The 10,047-nt window shown below is 35.7% G+C and overlaps 3 protein-coding genes across 4 annotated transcripts; 2 read left to right on the top strand and 1 right to left on the bottom strand.

Annotated features, from left to right (window-relative positions):
• Positions 1–104: 104 nt before the first annotated feature.
• On the top strand, positions 105–1,914 carry LOC128199862 (chromatin complexes subunit BAP18-like). The gene is made up of 4 exons (XM_052891082.1): positions 105–318; positions 757–848; positions 1,400–1,478; positions 1,745–1,914. The coding sequence occupies exons 1-4, from the start codon at positions 298–300 to the stop codon at positions 1,850–1,852; spliced, it is 300 nt and encodes a 99-aa protein (XP_052747042.1). The 5' UTR covers positions 105–297; the 3' UTR covers positions 1,853–1,914.
• Positions 1,915–2,015: 101 nt separating this feature from the next.
• Positions 2,016–3,145, bottom strand: LOC112054300 (probable RNA methyltransferase CG11342). Its single transcript, XM_024094017.2, has one exon. The coding sequence runs from the start codon at positions 2,844–2,846 to the stop codon at positions 2,109–2,111; it is 738 nt and encodes a 245-aa protein (XP_023949785.2). The 5' UTR covers positions 2,847–3,145; the 3' UTR covers positions 2,016–2,108.
• Positions 3,146–7,196: 4,051 nt separating this feature from the next.
• Positions 7,197–9,248, top strand: LOC112054299 (uncharacterized). Of its 2 annotated transcripts, none has more exons than XM_024094013.2 (4): positions 7,197–7,535; positions 7,611–7,803; positions 7,884–8,103; positions 8,900–9,248. In XM_024094013.2, the coding sequence occupies exons 1-4, from the start codon at positions 7,272–7,274 to the stop codon at positions 8,985–8,987; spliced, it is 765 nt and encodes a 254-aa protein (XP_023949781.1). In that variant the 5' UTR covers positions 7,197–7,271; the 3' UTR covers positions 8,988–9,248. The 2 variants fall into 2 exon arrangements, with proteins under 2 accessions (XP_023949781.1, XP_023949783.1); XM_024094015.2 differs by having other exon boundaries at positions 7,198–7,535; positions 8,886–9,248.
• Positions 9,249–10,047: the final 799 nt, after the last annotated feature.

Raw genomic sequence — 10,047 nt, 5'->3', positions numbered from 1 at the left:
TACGACATCAGCCTGCCTATTTTCAACAACTTGTAGTATCTAGGGTCTGTAAAAAAATATTTATACTAATTTAATCTGTGATGAATTTCAATTTATCATTTTAATTTTTTCTCTGTGTCAAAAGTCAATTTTCAATTTTCAAAAATATTTTGCTGTTTTGTTATTTTTTTTATTATAAACTTTGCGGGGAAAATTGTTTACACTTTCTTTTGCAGTAGCAGCAAGCAGCATTCACCTAAATAAAGATAATATTATCCTATTATGTGAAAAGTCTTTTAAAGGACGTCAATATATAAAATGAATAATTCTGCTGCAAAGGTACTTGATATTATCATAATAATTTATTGTTATTTTTTAAATTACAAGCAGTGCAACCTTTTTCAAGAAGAGGGCGGGCCGGCACAGCATCTTGCCTCATGTACAAGATAGAAAATATGTGTGTTACGAGCATAGGTGTCTGGATGTATTTACATCCAGTATTTATATGGAGTATTTATATTCCTATGACTATGAAAAAATCAGCTATTTTAGCTTAGTACAACACGGGCTATGCTGTACGCTTACTTTTGGGGCTAGATCATACACACATCATTATGTATAGTGGGTTGGTTGGTTTATGGTGATGAATACTTTTTACTGCCGAATGTGTATCATAAGCTATTTGCCAGTATGTCAAAGAGGCAGTTATGTAAATATAAATTTACCTCTGGCACTATCTATTTTACAGTTAATGAAAAAATAATAGTTGACTTTCAGGTTGGTGAGATTTTTACTGAGGCTGGTGCTGCATTCAATAAATTGGCAGAAATGACCATGATGCTTCACCCAATGGCTGAACAGCAATCTAGGTATAAATTATATAATCATCATCATCACCATCCCCAACCCATATTCAGCACACAGCTGAGCTCGAGTCTCCTCTCAGAATGAGAGGGGTTTGCCAAATAGTTCACAACGCTGGCCCAATGTGGATTGGCAGACTTCACACACACAAGAGGATTAAGAATATTCTCTAGTCTGCAGGTTTCCTCACGATGTTTTTCCTTTACCATTTGAGGATATTTAATTTAAAATGCACATAACTTAAAAGTTGGAGGTGCATGACGCAGACCAGATTCAAACCCAGACCCTCCGGAATTGGAGGCAGAGGTTATATACACTAGGATATCACGGCTCTTTATATTTTATATATATATTATTAAAACTTAACTGATTTTATTATTGAAGAATAAACTACTTGCTATATAGTATAATTTGATAGACAAACATTATCACTCTAAGTAGCTTGCCAAACTTTATTGGAGCAGTTTGATAATAAGTGTAATGAGAGAGACCTTACCCTGTGGATAGGCTCTTATTGTGATGATGAATAAAAATGTTATGCATATTTTTATTGCAGCTCTCAGTCAAAAACACCAGTTAAAAAGAAGGTCCATGAGGAACGCATGACACCCATTAGCAGCAGTAGCTCTGGGCAGGTTAGTCTTAAATTCATATACTTAAAACTGATTGGCAGTTAGCACCAGTACTCTGTACTATATTGTGTTGCTATAAAATGTTAGAAGTCAGTCCTGTGGGCAGGAAAACAAATAGCCTCTCAGTGTTGAGAAATTCAATTATGAGAGAATTTAATTTAAAGCATCTTTATTCTATAAATTATGTTTAAATGCTAGTAATTTTAAACAGTTTATTATGGGTAATTAAATATAAATAAAAATAATTAAGATAATATTTTCTTTTTCAGGTAACACTTAACATGCTAAATGCTTCTGAAAATGAGATGGATGTTGAAGGACTTGGTAATGATGTAAAGCTAGAGTTTGAATCTAGTACAGAAGAGGTTACAACTTAAATTAAATCATTAAGCTGTGAAGATTTGATTTCAATTGTATTAAAAGAATTTAAGAAATGTTAGCTGGAATATTTATTTAAATTAAGAAATGTTTTTGAATCAAAATTAGATTTTTTAAATGTGATTCCTGATGTAATTAGTCTGTTTAATAATTATACAAATGTAAGAAAATATCTTATATTTCTGCTTTTAAATTAATAAACATGATTATGTACAAATATAATAACATAAATTATAAATATAAGTGTTTTTAATCCTATTTAATTTTTAAATGATAGCTTTGTATTTTTCTGTTCCATGAAGATGATGCAGACTCATACACTTTTGTATGGCTGTTATTATCTAAGATCTCTTCTATTTTCTTATCTACATTGTCTCTAATTTTCAATAATTCATACAGTTCAAAGTTTTTACCTGACCTTTTCATTCTTCTCTGAGCATTTTTATAACATTTCCAAGGTTGAGGTTCTATGATTAATGACCTCGCATTATCTTTTAGAAAGTTTAATAGGTCAATCAATTTCTCATCTCCATTGTTAATATGTATCCACATAGTTACAGAGAAGCAAAAAATTACATCGTACATCTGTTTATTGTGAGCTTCTTTATATTCTTGAATCAGTTTGCGACCTGTGTCCGACACTATATCACAAGTTACAAAAGTTATATCAGTGATATCATTGTCTTCTGTGGCTCTTTCTATTAAAGTTGGATCAATATCAATTGCCAAAATTTTGACATCCAAGTTTCCATATGATTCTTTTAGATAAAAATATAAATCTTTAGTCAGTTCTCCTGTATTACAACCAATATCTAAACATACAAAACTGTTGCTTTCATCATCTTTCAGGGGAAACATGTTTGGATGTAAATTGTTTGTTCTCTCCTTTGAACTGTGAAACGAGTAATAGTTTATGAAATTACCAAACTTGACTGCGCCAGGGTTGTTGCCATTGTATGTCAGCTCTGCTACATCCTGAACTGGCCTCGACATTGTAATTAAGATGACGGTGCTAGAATAATGTTAAGTAATGTTCTACTGACTTGTATTAAATCAAGTTAATAGTAGACAAAAGTGGAAGTAATAAAGTTACTTCATAAATAAATATATGAACGAAAATACAATTGTTATTACAAACAAAACAAAACCAGAATTAACTTAATTAAATTATTTCGAGAATTCATCATATCCTAACTTAGAATTATTAAGAATTTTTGAATTTATTCTAATTTTATTTTATTTTAGTCGCAGATGGTTAAGTTTTGAATTATTTTTGAAATGTCGCCGAGTAGTATAATAATGTCGCGATTACGCTTTCTTCTGTCAAATTGACATTTGACCGGTGTTGCCAGTCGGGTCTTGTAAGAAGTTACCTGAAATATTATAAAGAGTAACCTTTTTGTGTAAAAAAAATTACCTTTCATATTTTTTTTACTGGAAAGGTATTAAACGTTGATAGATTATGATGTTAGTTGTATTGGCTTACAGAAACATCGATGATGATGATGAGTTTTGGAGTAGTTGCCCGCATTTCTTGTTTTATTCATTTTGATATAGTGTGACATTTAAGAGAAGTTAATAAAAATGGAACTAACAATCTCGCTGTGTGGCAACACCATATTTACTATCATTGTCACAAAAATCTGTCAATAAAGAGCAACCAATTATTATTGATAGTTTTATCAGATTATTAAAATCATGGTGGAAATTCAGTTAATTTACCAAAAAATAATAAAAAATATTTATTTAGTTGAAATTTACTTTCTTTTAATTTTAATAAATGTAATTAATGATGATATCAACTATAACACGATGCTCGGGGCTAAAGAGTGATAAATTTTCAGAATATGTTTATTAATTTATCTATATGTTAAACTAATATTATTTTCAACAGATCATCTTATTTAAAATAAGATCATTTGATTACCTACTATACTATAGAATATCAATCAAATATAATCAAGTATCAAGTTGCAGTCCTAAGTGAATGACAGAATACAGGGGATCCTACTAATAGAGCGAGTGAGCGAGATACAAGTGGTGTAAGTGTGAAAGAGTACAACGTGTTGTTCCAATAAAGACGGCTGTGGTTATTCATAAAGGGCTGCTGTGGTCCTACTGCTGACGAAGCATAGCAACATGACGGTTCCGTTTCACATAATGAGAAAATATAAGTTAAATCTAAAAATTCTGAAATAAATAACTTAAAAGTAACCTTTTTAATAGTGTAACATAAAAGTAATTAATGCAGTCAAAAAATCACCTAAAAGGTTTCAACAATCTGGCAACACTGCATTTGATATCAGTATCAGTCATCAATGGTTTTTTGTTTAGGCAAAGGTACTAAACCGTACAACCATGCGTATTCATCTTGTAATCATAATAATTAAAGTCCATAACTTAGTGATTACTTGCTCAGTGGTCCATCGTCCGTCAGTCTGTCCTAGGAAGTCATGTCATGCTTTTTATGTCGAAGGATACCTTACCAACACTTTTCATGGAGACCACCGAGAAAATCGAAATAATCATTTGAAACGTTACTTAAGAGCTTTTATATATACAGATACACTAGTTTTTGTATCATTTAAAAATACCAATTAGTTATGTTTTTACATGCATTCAAAGTTCGCTTAAATATCGACTCCCGCTAATGGTCGCGCTATTGTACGTGACGTCATCGTCTGACATTTGCTCAGCCGGCATAGGCAATTTCGTACTAATTCTGCCTTACCTACTGACGAATTATACCTACTACAAATTACTTAGTGCCTAATTAAAATCTTGCTGGTCCTGTGTCAACTAGAAACGAATGGGGATGTTGACTAGATTTCAATTATATATTAATTTTTAAGAAATATTCGGGCAATTATATAAGGTTAATATTAACTAATTAATACATATAAAAACAAAAATTGTCGAGAGTTTGTAAAATAAATCAGATTATAAAATTTCAAAATCAGTCAAAATATATTTTAACTTTAATTAGATAAAAAATCATACATTTTTTGTTTCCTTACATTCACACTTTTTTCATTCTCTGAGTATAAACATAAACGCCTAAATAACAAAGATATTTGTAATTTTGTTTGACCGCCCATACAAATCTAACGATTTTACGTATCAGCGACGTAATTTTGTCGTGCTATTTAGTTGGAGCGTTTTTGAATGATCAGCGCCACAAATATGATCCTTTAAATGCATGTAGCTCCGAGAATAAGCGCAGATACCCTGTTACTTCTATTAAATTGCTTTACTCTTATTAGCATTAGCATACATAAGTCTTATTTTTTATACAATTAAAAACACTGTCATCATATATATCAAGACACATCATGATGGTCTTAATCGAGTGTCGTGGGGACTTATTATGCCACAGCCACACCATGTTCCTCGTGTTGCTCCTCGTGTTGCTGCTCGCGTTGCCGCGATTTTGCTCTATCTACCCACACACTGCTTTACTCTTCTAGCCCTTTGACTCTCACTCAAAACCCATAAAGGAAGCGGGGGGGGGGGGGGGGGGGGCGGCAGGATGAGCGTTATGAAATGTGGCAATAGCGTAGCCATACGACATCTCTGCCTACTTCCCACTCAACTCGTGCGTGTGTGATAGGCCCTTTACATTTGGTAGATAAGACGATAGGAAGAATAAATGGTGATACCTACTTATATCATTTCCGTTTTCAGCGATTAACGGTTGTACGTGTAACGTGTATGACTTTATGTGAACGGTTTATCGTTAGGTGACGATTTCTGCCAGTTCACTCTATTGAAAACTACATAAGATAACTCGTCGTCATCAACCCATATTCGGCTCACTGCTGAGCTCGAGTCTCCTCTCAGAATGAGAGGGATAAGGCCAATAGTCCACCACGCTGGCCCAATGCGGATTGGCAGACTTCACACACGCAGAGAATTAAGATAATTCTCTGGTATGCAGGTTTCCTCACGATGTTTTCCTTCACCGATTGAGACACGTGATATTTAATTTCTTAAAATGCACACAACTGAAAAGTTGGAGAAAAGGAGCCGTGATAGCCCAGTGGATATGACCTCTGCCTCCGATTCCGGAGGGTGTGGGTTCGAATCCGGTCCGGGGCATGCACCTCCAACTAAGATAACTACTAATAAAAAAATAACTAACCCTTTGCTTCAAGAAATACAAGGGTTTTATTTTACAACTTTGTTTCTAACTCTCCCATTTACGCTACCAGGCTACCCTCAAATAGTCAGATTTTCGAAATGCGAAGGTTCTTTTTAGCCACTGACTCAATGAAATTAAACATGATAGGTGTGTTACTAGTGCATGAAAGATGAGGCGCTCAAAAGAGGAAATTTATAGTCAACTCAATAAATTTTGGTCAACAACGAACGTTATTTATATAAATAATACCTAAATATCGTCTACAATGTCGAGTTGTGTGTTCAGGAAGTATAAAAACTAAATACAGAAATATATTAAGGAACTAAAGACAAAATTGTGCATGTGTGTGCTCATTGTTATAGCTTATTATTCGGATCACTTTTTGCGGTGATTTTGTAGGGACGTAACCGATCTTTACCGATCATAGCTTATAATTATCATTGCACTGACTACCCATAACTGACGTTTTGGATGAGAATGTATTTCTAAAGTTGTTTTTTTTGGATTGTCCTAAACGTACCCACCAATATTGATCACAACATGTAAGGTATCGTATACCTTATGTTCCACTGCCAGGCTCGTATAAGTTCCGAGACTCGAGACAGTATGAATTTTCATTTCCTTTTTCAATAGGCAGGTAATCTAAATAGAATATATTATTGATGATTGCCTTTTTAAAATTATATCACTGTAATGATATTAAACGGTTACGGATACTTTCGACACGGTTCGATACGCCTCTTACTTTCCTTTAATCGTAAATATCCGTAGTTCCTTATGTTGCATCCTCAACCAAGCCACGCGTTTGCGTGGACCATGAACACGCAAACGTTGCACCCTGTACAATGGATGTTAGAGACAAAATTACTTCAATCGCATTCAGTGGAACTGTTACTACTATACTGAATTGGCCGACCGCGAGTGAAATGTGGGACCGAATTATCCTCACGGTGCACGCAAACTCACCCACAATTATGCTTTTTCATGCTCACACGTAAACCTAAAACACACATTAACAATGATAGAATATCGTCTCTCTTTTTGTAGTACATTTTATCGGAGAAATTGGCTTGGAAAATTGTTCTCAATCATTTCAAGTTCAGTTACGTAAGCGCGCGTGCAGGAGAATTGGTGCGGAATGGCGGATGTTTGGTGGTGCTCGTCGGTGAAGCGACTCGCCGTTATAAGCTCGGATCGGCTCCCTCGACCACCAGTCGATGTTCGGCCACCCTCACATACGTTAATTTAATTTTAGTTAGTGTTATAATTATACAAACATGTGCGCCTCATTCCGGATAGCCGTTGTGTCAGTTATCTGTGTGGTCGTCGCCTCCGCCAATGTTCGTGGACCACGAAGATCTCGAAGAATGGATGTGGAAGATAATGAAATCGACAGTGGGAGAGCAGACGAAAGCTCGTGGTGGCCATCAGCAGAGTTCGGCATTTTACAGAAAGTTTACGACGACTGCAGTTCGCAAAAACATTTAACAATGTGCCTCAAGGGTAAAGCTCTGTCGGCCCTGACGAAGGCGGTGGAGCAGGTGAATTGAAAGTGACAGTGATGTGATATGTGCAAAGTGGAAAAGATTGTAATTTAATGTTTTGTTGTTGCGCAGGAGAGTGTGCAGCTCGCCGATGGTCTGACGTTGGTCAAACAAGCCGACGCGCCAAGTGCAGTGGCGGAGCCGCGCTTCTTCCCCGGAATGTCCACCGAAGACAAGGTCGACACAATGTTACGAACACGATTTGAGCAGTTAATGAACACTCACACAATCTCGATGGATCTCGCTTCCGAAGGTAGAGGTAGAGGTGAGTGTAGTAGCAATTCAATGAATTATTAAGTGATGTGGTACTTAACAATTTCTTACTAATAAAAAAATATCTTGCAGGGAAAAAAGTTCTGCCTTATATGCTTCTCGGAATTTTCACAACTATGAGCATCGTCGGAGGAATGGCTCTGAAGACTTTAGCAGCAATCGCTGGCAAAGCTCTGATCGCAAGTAAAGTCGCACTAACGATCGCTGGTATCATCGCCCTGAAAAAGTTGTTCAGCCATGATGGAGCCACAGGGGAGACAACATTCCAGGTTCACGCCGATGGCCACCATAGGTAATTTAAAATCGGATATCCTTAATCTTCGAGAGCATGTAAAGTTAGATTAAATGAAAGCCGTTTATGCATGCCTCAATCTTTGCCCTGCCTTTCCTTCTTCTAATATTTTATCTACTGAACGTAGGATTTATATAAGGTGAAATTATTTTTGGAATTTTTTTTTTGCCGTAAAAAGTCTTGGAAACGACGAACTAAAATCTACCTTTATAACTTAATCCAGAGTATATATTTTTTATAAATATAGATTGTAGGTACATTAGCAAGAATGTTCGTAATATGTATAAAACAAAAAGCTTTATTGTGGTTTTTGTTGTATCAGACCAACTCACTAACCTTGACGTTAATTAGTCGACATAACGAAATTAGCTATTGTTTAATTCTTAAGTCACGTGATTTTGTATTCATTATTTTTTTAATGCCAAGTGATCATAATTGAGATTAAAGGTAAAAATTTTATCCGGTGAATACTCAGTCTGATTGACAACCCTTCATTGATTTTATAGAGTAGGTAGATGACATTTCCTAGTTGACATGTGATTTTTGTTAACTTTGGCTTTGTTGGCTTTTTGGCTTTACGGAATACGAAACATGCAGTTGTTAATGATTTGATGTTTTTTCTATTATGTAGCTAACTTACGTCAAAGTTAGTGAATTGATTGGCTGAATTGATGTTGGCATATTGAAATTGGCTGATGATGATGATGATGATGGATGATGTTGATCTTTATTTTTTATCTCTCTGGTGTTGTGTGTGACCCTGTTCTATTTTTCAATTCTAGTCTTTAATTCGAAGGCGGAACTTATATGTGGTGAGGCCAGCGAGGTCGGGCGCGGTCGACCCTTACCGCTACTACGCGGAGCTCCACGACGCTAGTGCGTAGCCGCCGGAGCCTCCGCCTACCTCGCTACTCCGGCCCTCCGGCCGCCGCTCGACCCTGCGCTGGAACCCATACAAAATAACCTCAAGCCAAAGTACCGTCCACCTAACGGACACTCTAAAACAACCCGATGTCCACCTTCGTACTCGAATCTACGTCAGTTAATATTTTAATGTTATTTATTTATTCGTGACTACGGTTGTAGGTATATTTAATTGTTAAATAAATTATTTTAGGAGATAATAAAAATAATTATAAACCGTGTCTTATTTTTGAATACCCATCACCCTTATCATAATGTACCAAAAAGTTCGTTAGGATTTAACGAACTTTTTGGTACATCGATTTATCAACATATCTGTACTGTAAAATATCTTATTAATGAGAAAAATTAATTGAACTCTCTGATCCGCTTTCTTTACACGCTCTAGTAGGGAAGAGTCAAGAAATATGTTGAGATTTTCCATTAATGCGGGTGCAGTGGCTATGAACGTGGAAAGTAGAAAGTTATAATCGATTCACTGCACATGCATGCACAGATAGACACTGCTTGAATGCCTAGGTTTTTCTGTTCCACTGTGTTTAACATTTTCAATATTTAGTATAAGCATAATCTTTATCAAGTAGCAGAAATTTAAACCACAGAATTTCATTTTATCAATGAAAGTTCTTAATCACAGGAACTCGTTCTAGATAGGAATATGTGAGAGTAAATCACATTTTTCAGAAAATATGTCAAACTAGCGGACACCCGCGACATTGTTTGTCATAAAACCCGCGGGAACCATGGATTTTCCGGGATGAAAAGTAGCCTGTGTGTTAATCCAGAGTAAAATCTATTTCCATTCCAAATTTCAGTGTGATAGTGTGATAAATATCAACTTGAAGGGATCGTACTAATTATGTAGATGTTCACCTCATGAAGCGGATCACCTCATCAGTGCTGAAGGGCATTGATGCAGAGTAGTGTGGTGTGGCCTGTGTTAGGCTTCGGAAGGTCAGCGCGTTGATTAGTCGGGCCCCGGTAAAGGCCGACCACATTGCACGTTTGTGCGCCCGAACG

This window comes from Bicyclus anynana, chromosome 3 (assembly GCF_947172395.1).
Source record: "Bicyclus anynana chromosome 3, ilBicAnyn1.1, whole genome shotgun sequence".
Taxonomy (NCBI): domain Eukaryota; kingdom Metazoa; phylum Arthropoda; class Insecta; order Lepidoptera; family Nymphalidae; genus Bicyclus; species Bicyclus anynana.
Note: the sequence above shows the minus strand (reverse complement) of the source record. Positions and strands in the feature narration are given on the sequence as shown.

Excerpts from the sequence above, each read along its gene's own strand:
- LOC128199862 (XM_052891082.1), top strand. The coding sequence starts at position 298 with ATGAATAATTCTGCTGCAAAG. Across the intron at positions 849-1,399 it reads ATGGCTGAACAGCAATCTAG|CTCTCAGTCAAAAACACCAG; the intron begins GTATAAATTATA and ends TTTTTATTGCAG. Across the intron at positions 1,479-1,744 it reads GCAGCAGTAGCTCTGGGCAG|GTAACACTTAACATGCTAAA; the intron begins GTTAGTCTTAAA and ends TTTCTTTTTCAG.
- LOC112054300 (XM_024094017.2), bottom strand. The coding sequence starts at position 2,846 with ATGTCGAGGCCAGTTCAGGATGTAGCAGAGCTGACATACAATGGCAAC.
- LOC112054299 (XM_024094013.2), top strand. The coding sequence starts at position 7,272 with ATGTGCGCCTCATTCCGGATAGCCGTTGTGTCAGTTATCTGTGTGGTC. Across the intron at positions 7,536-7,610 it reads TGACGAAGGCGGTGGAGCAG|GAGAGTGTGCAGCTCGCCGA; the intron begins GTGAATTGAAAG and ends GTTGTTGCGCAG. Across the intron at positions 8,104-8,899 it reads CACGCCGATGGCCACCATAG|GCGGAACTTATATGTGGTGA; the intron begins GTAATTTAAAAT and ends TTTAATTCGAAG.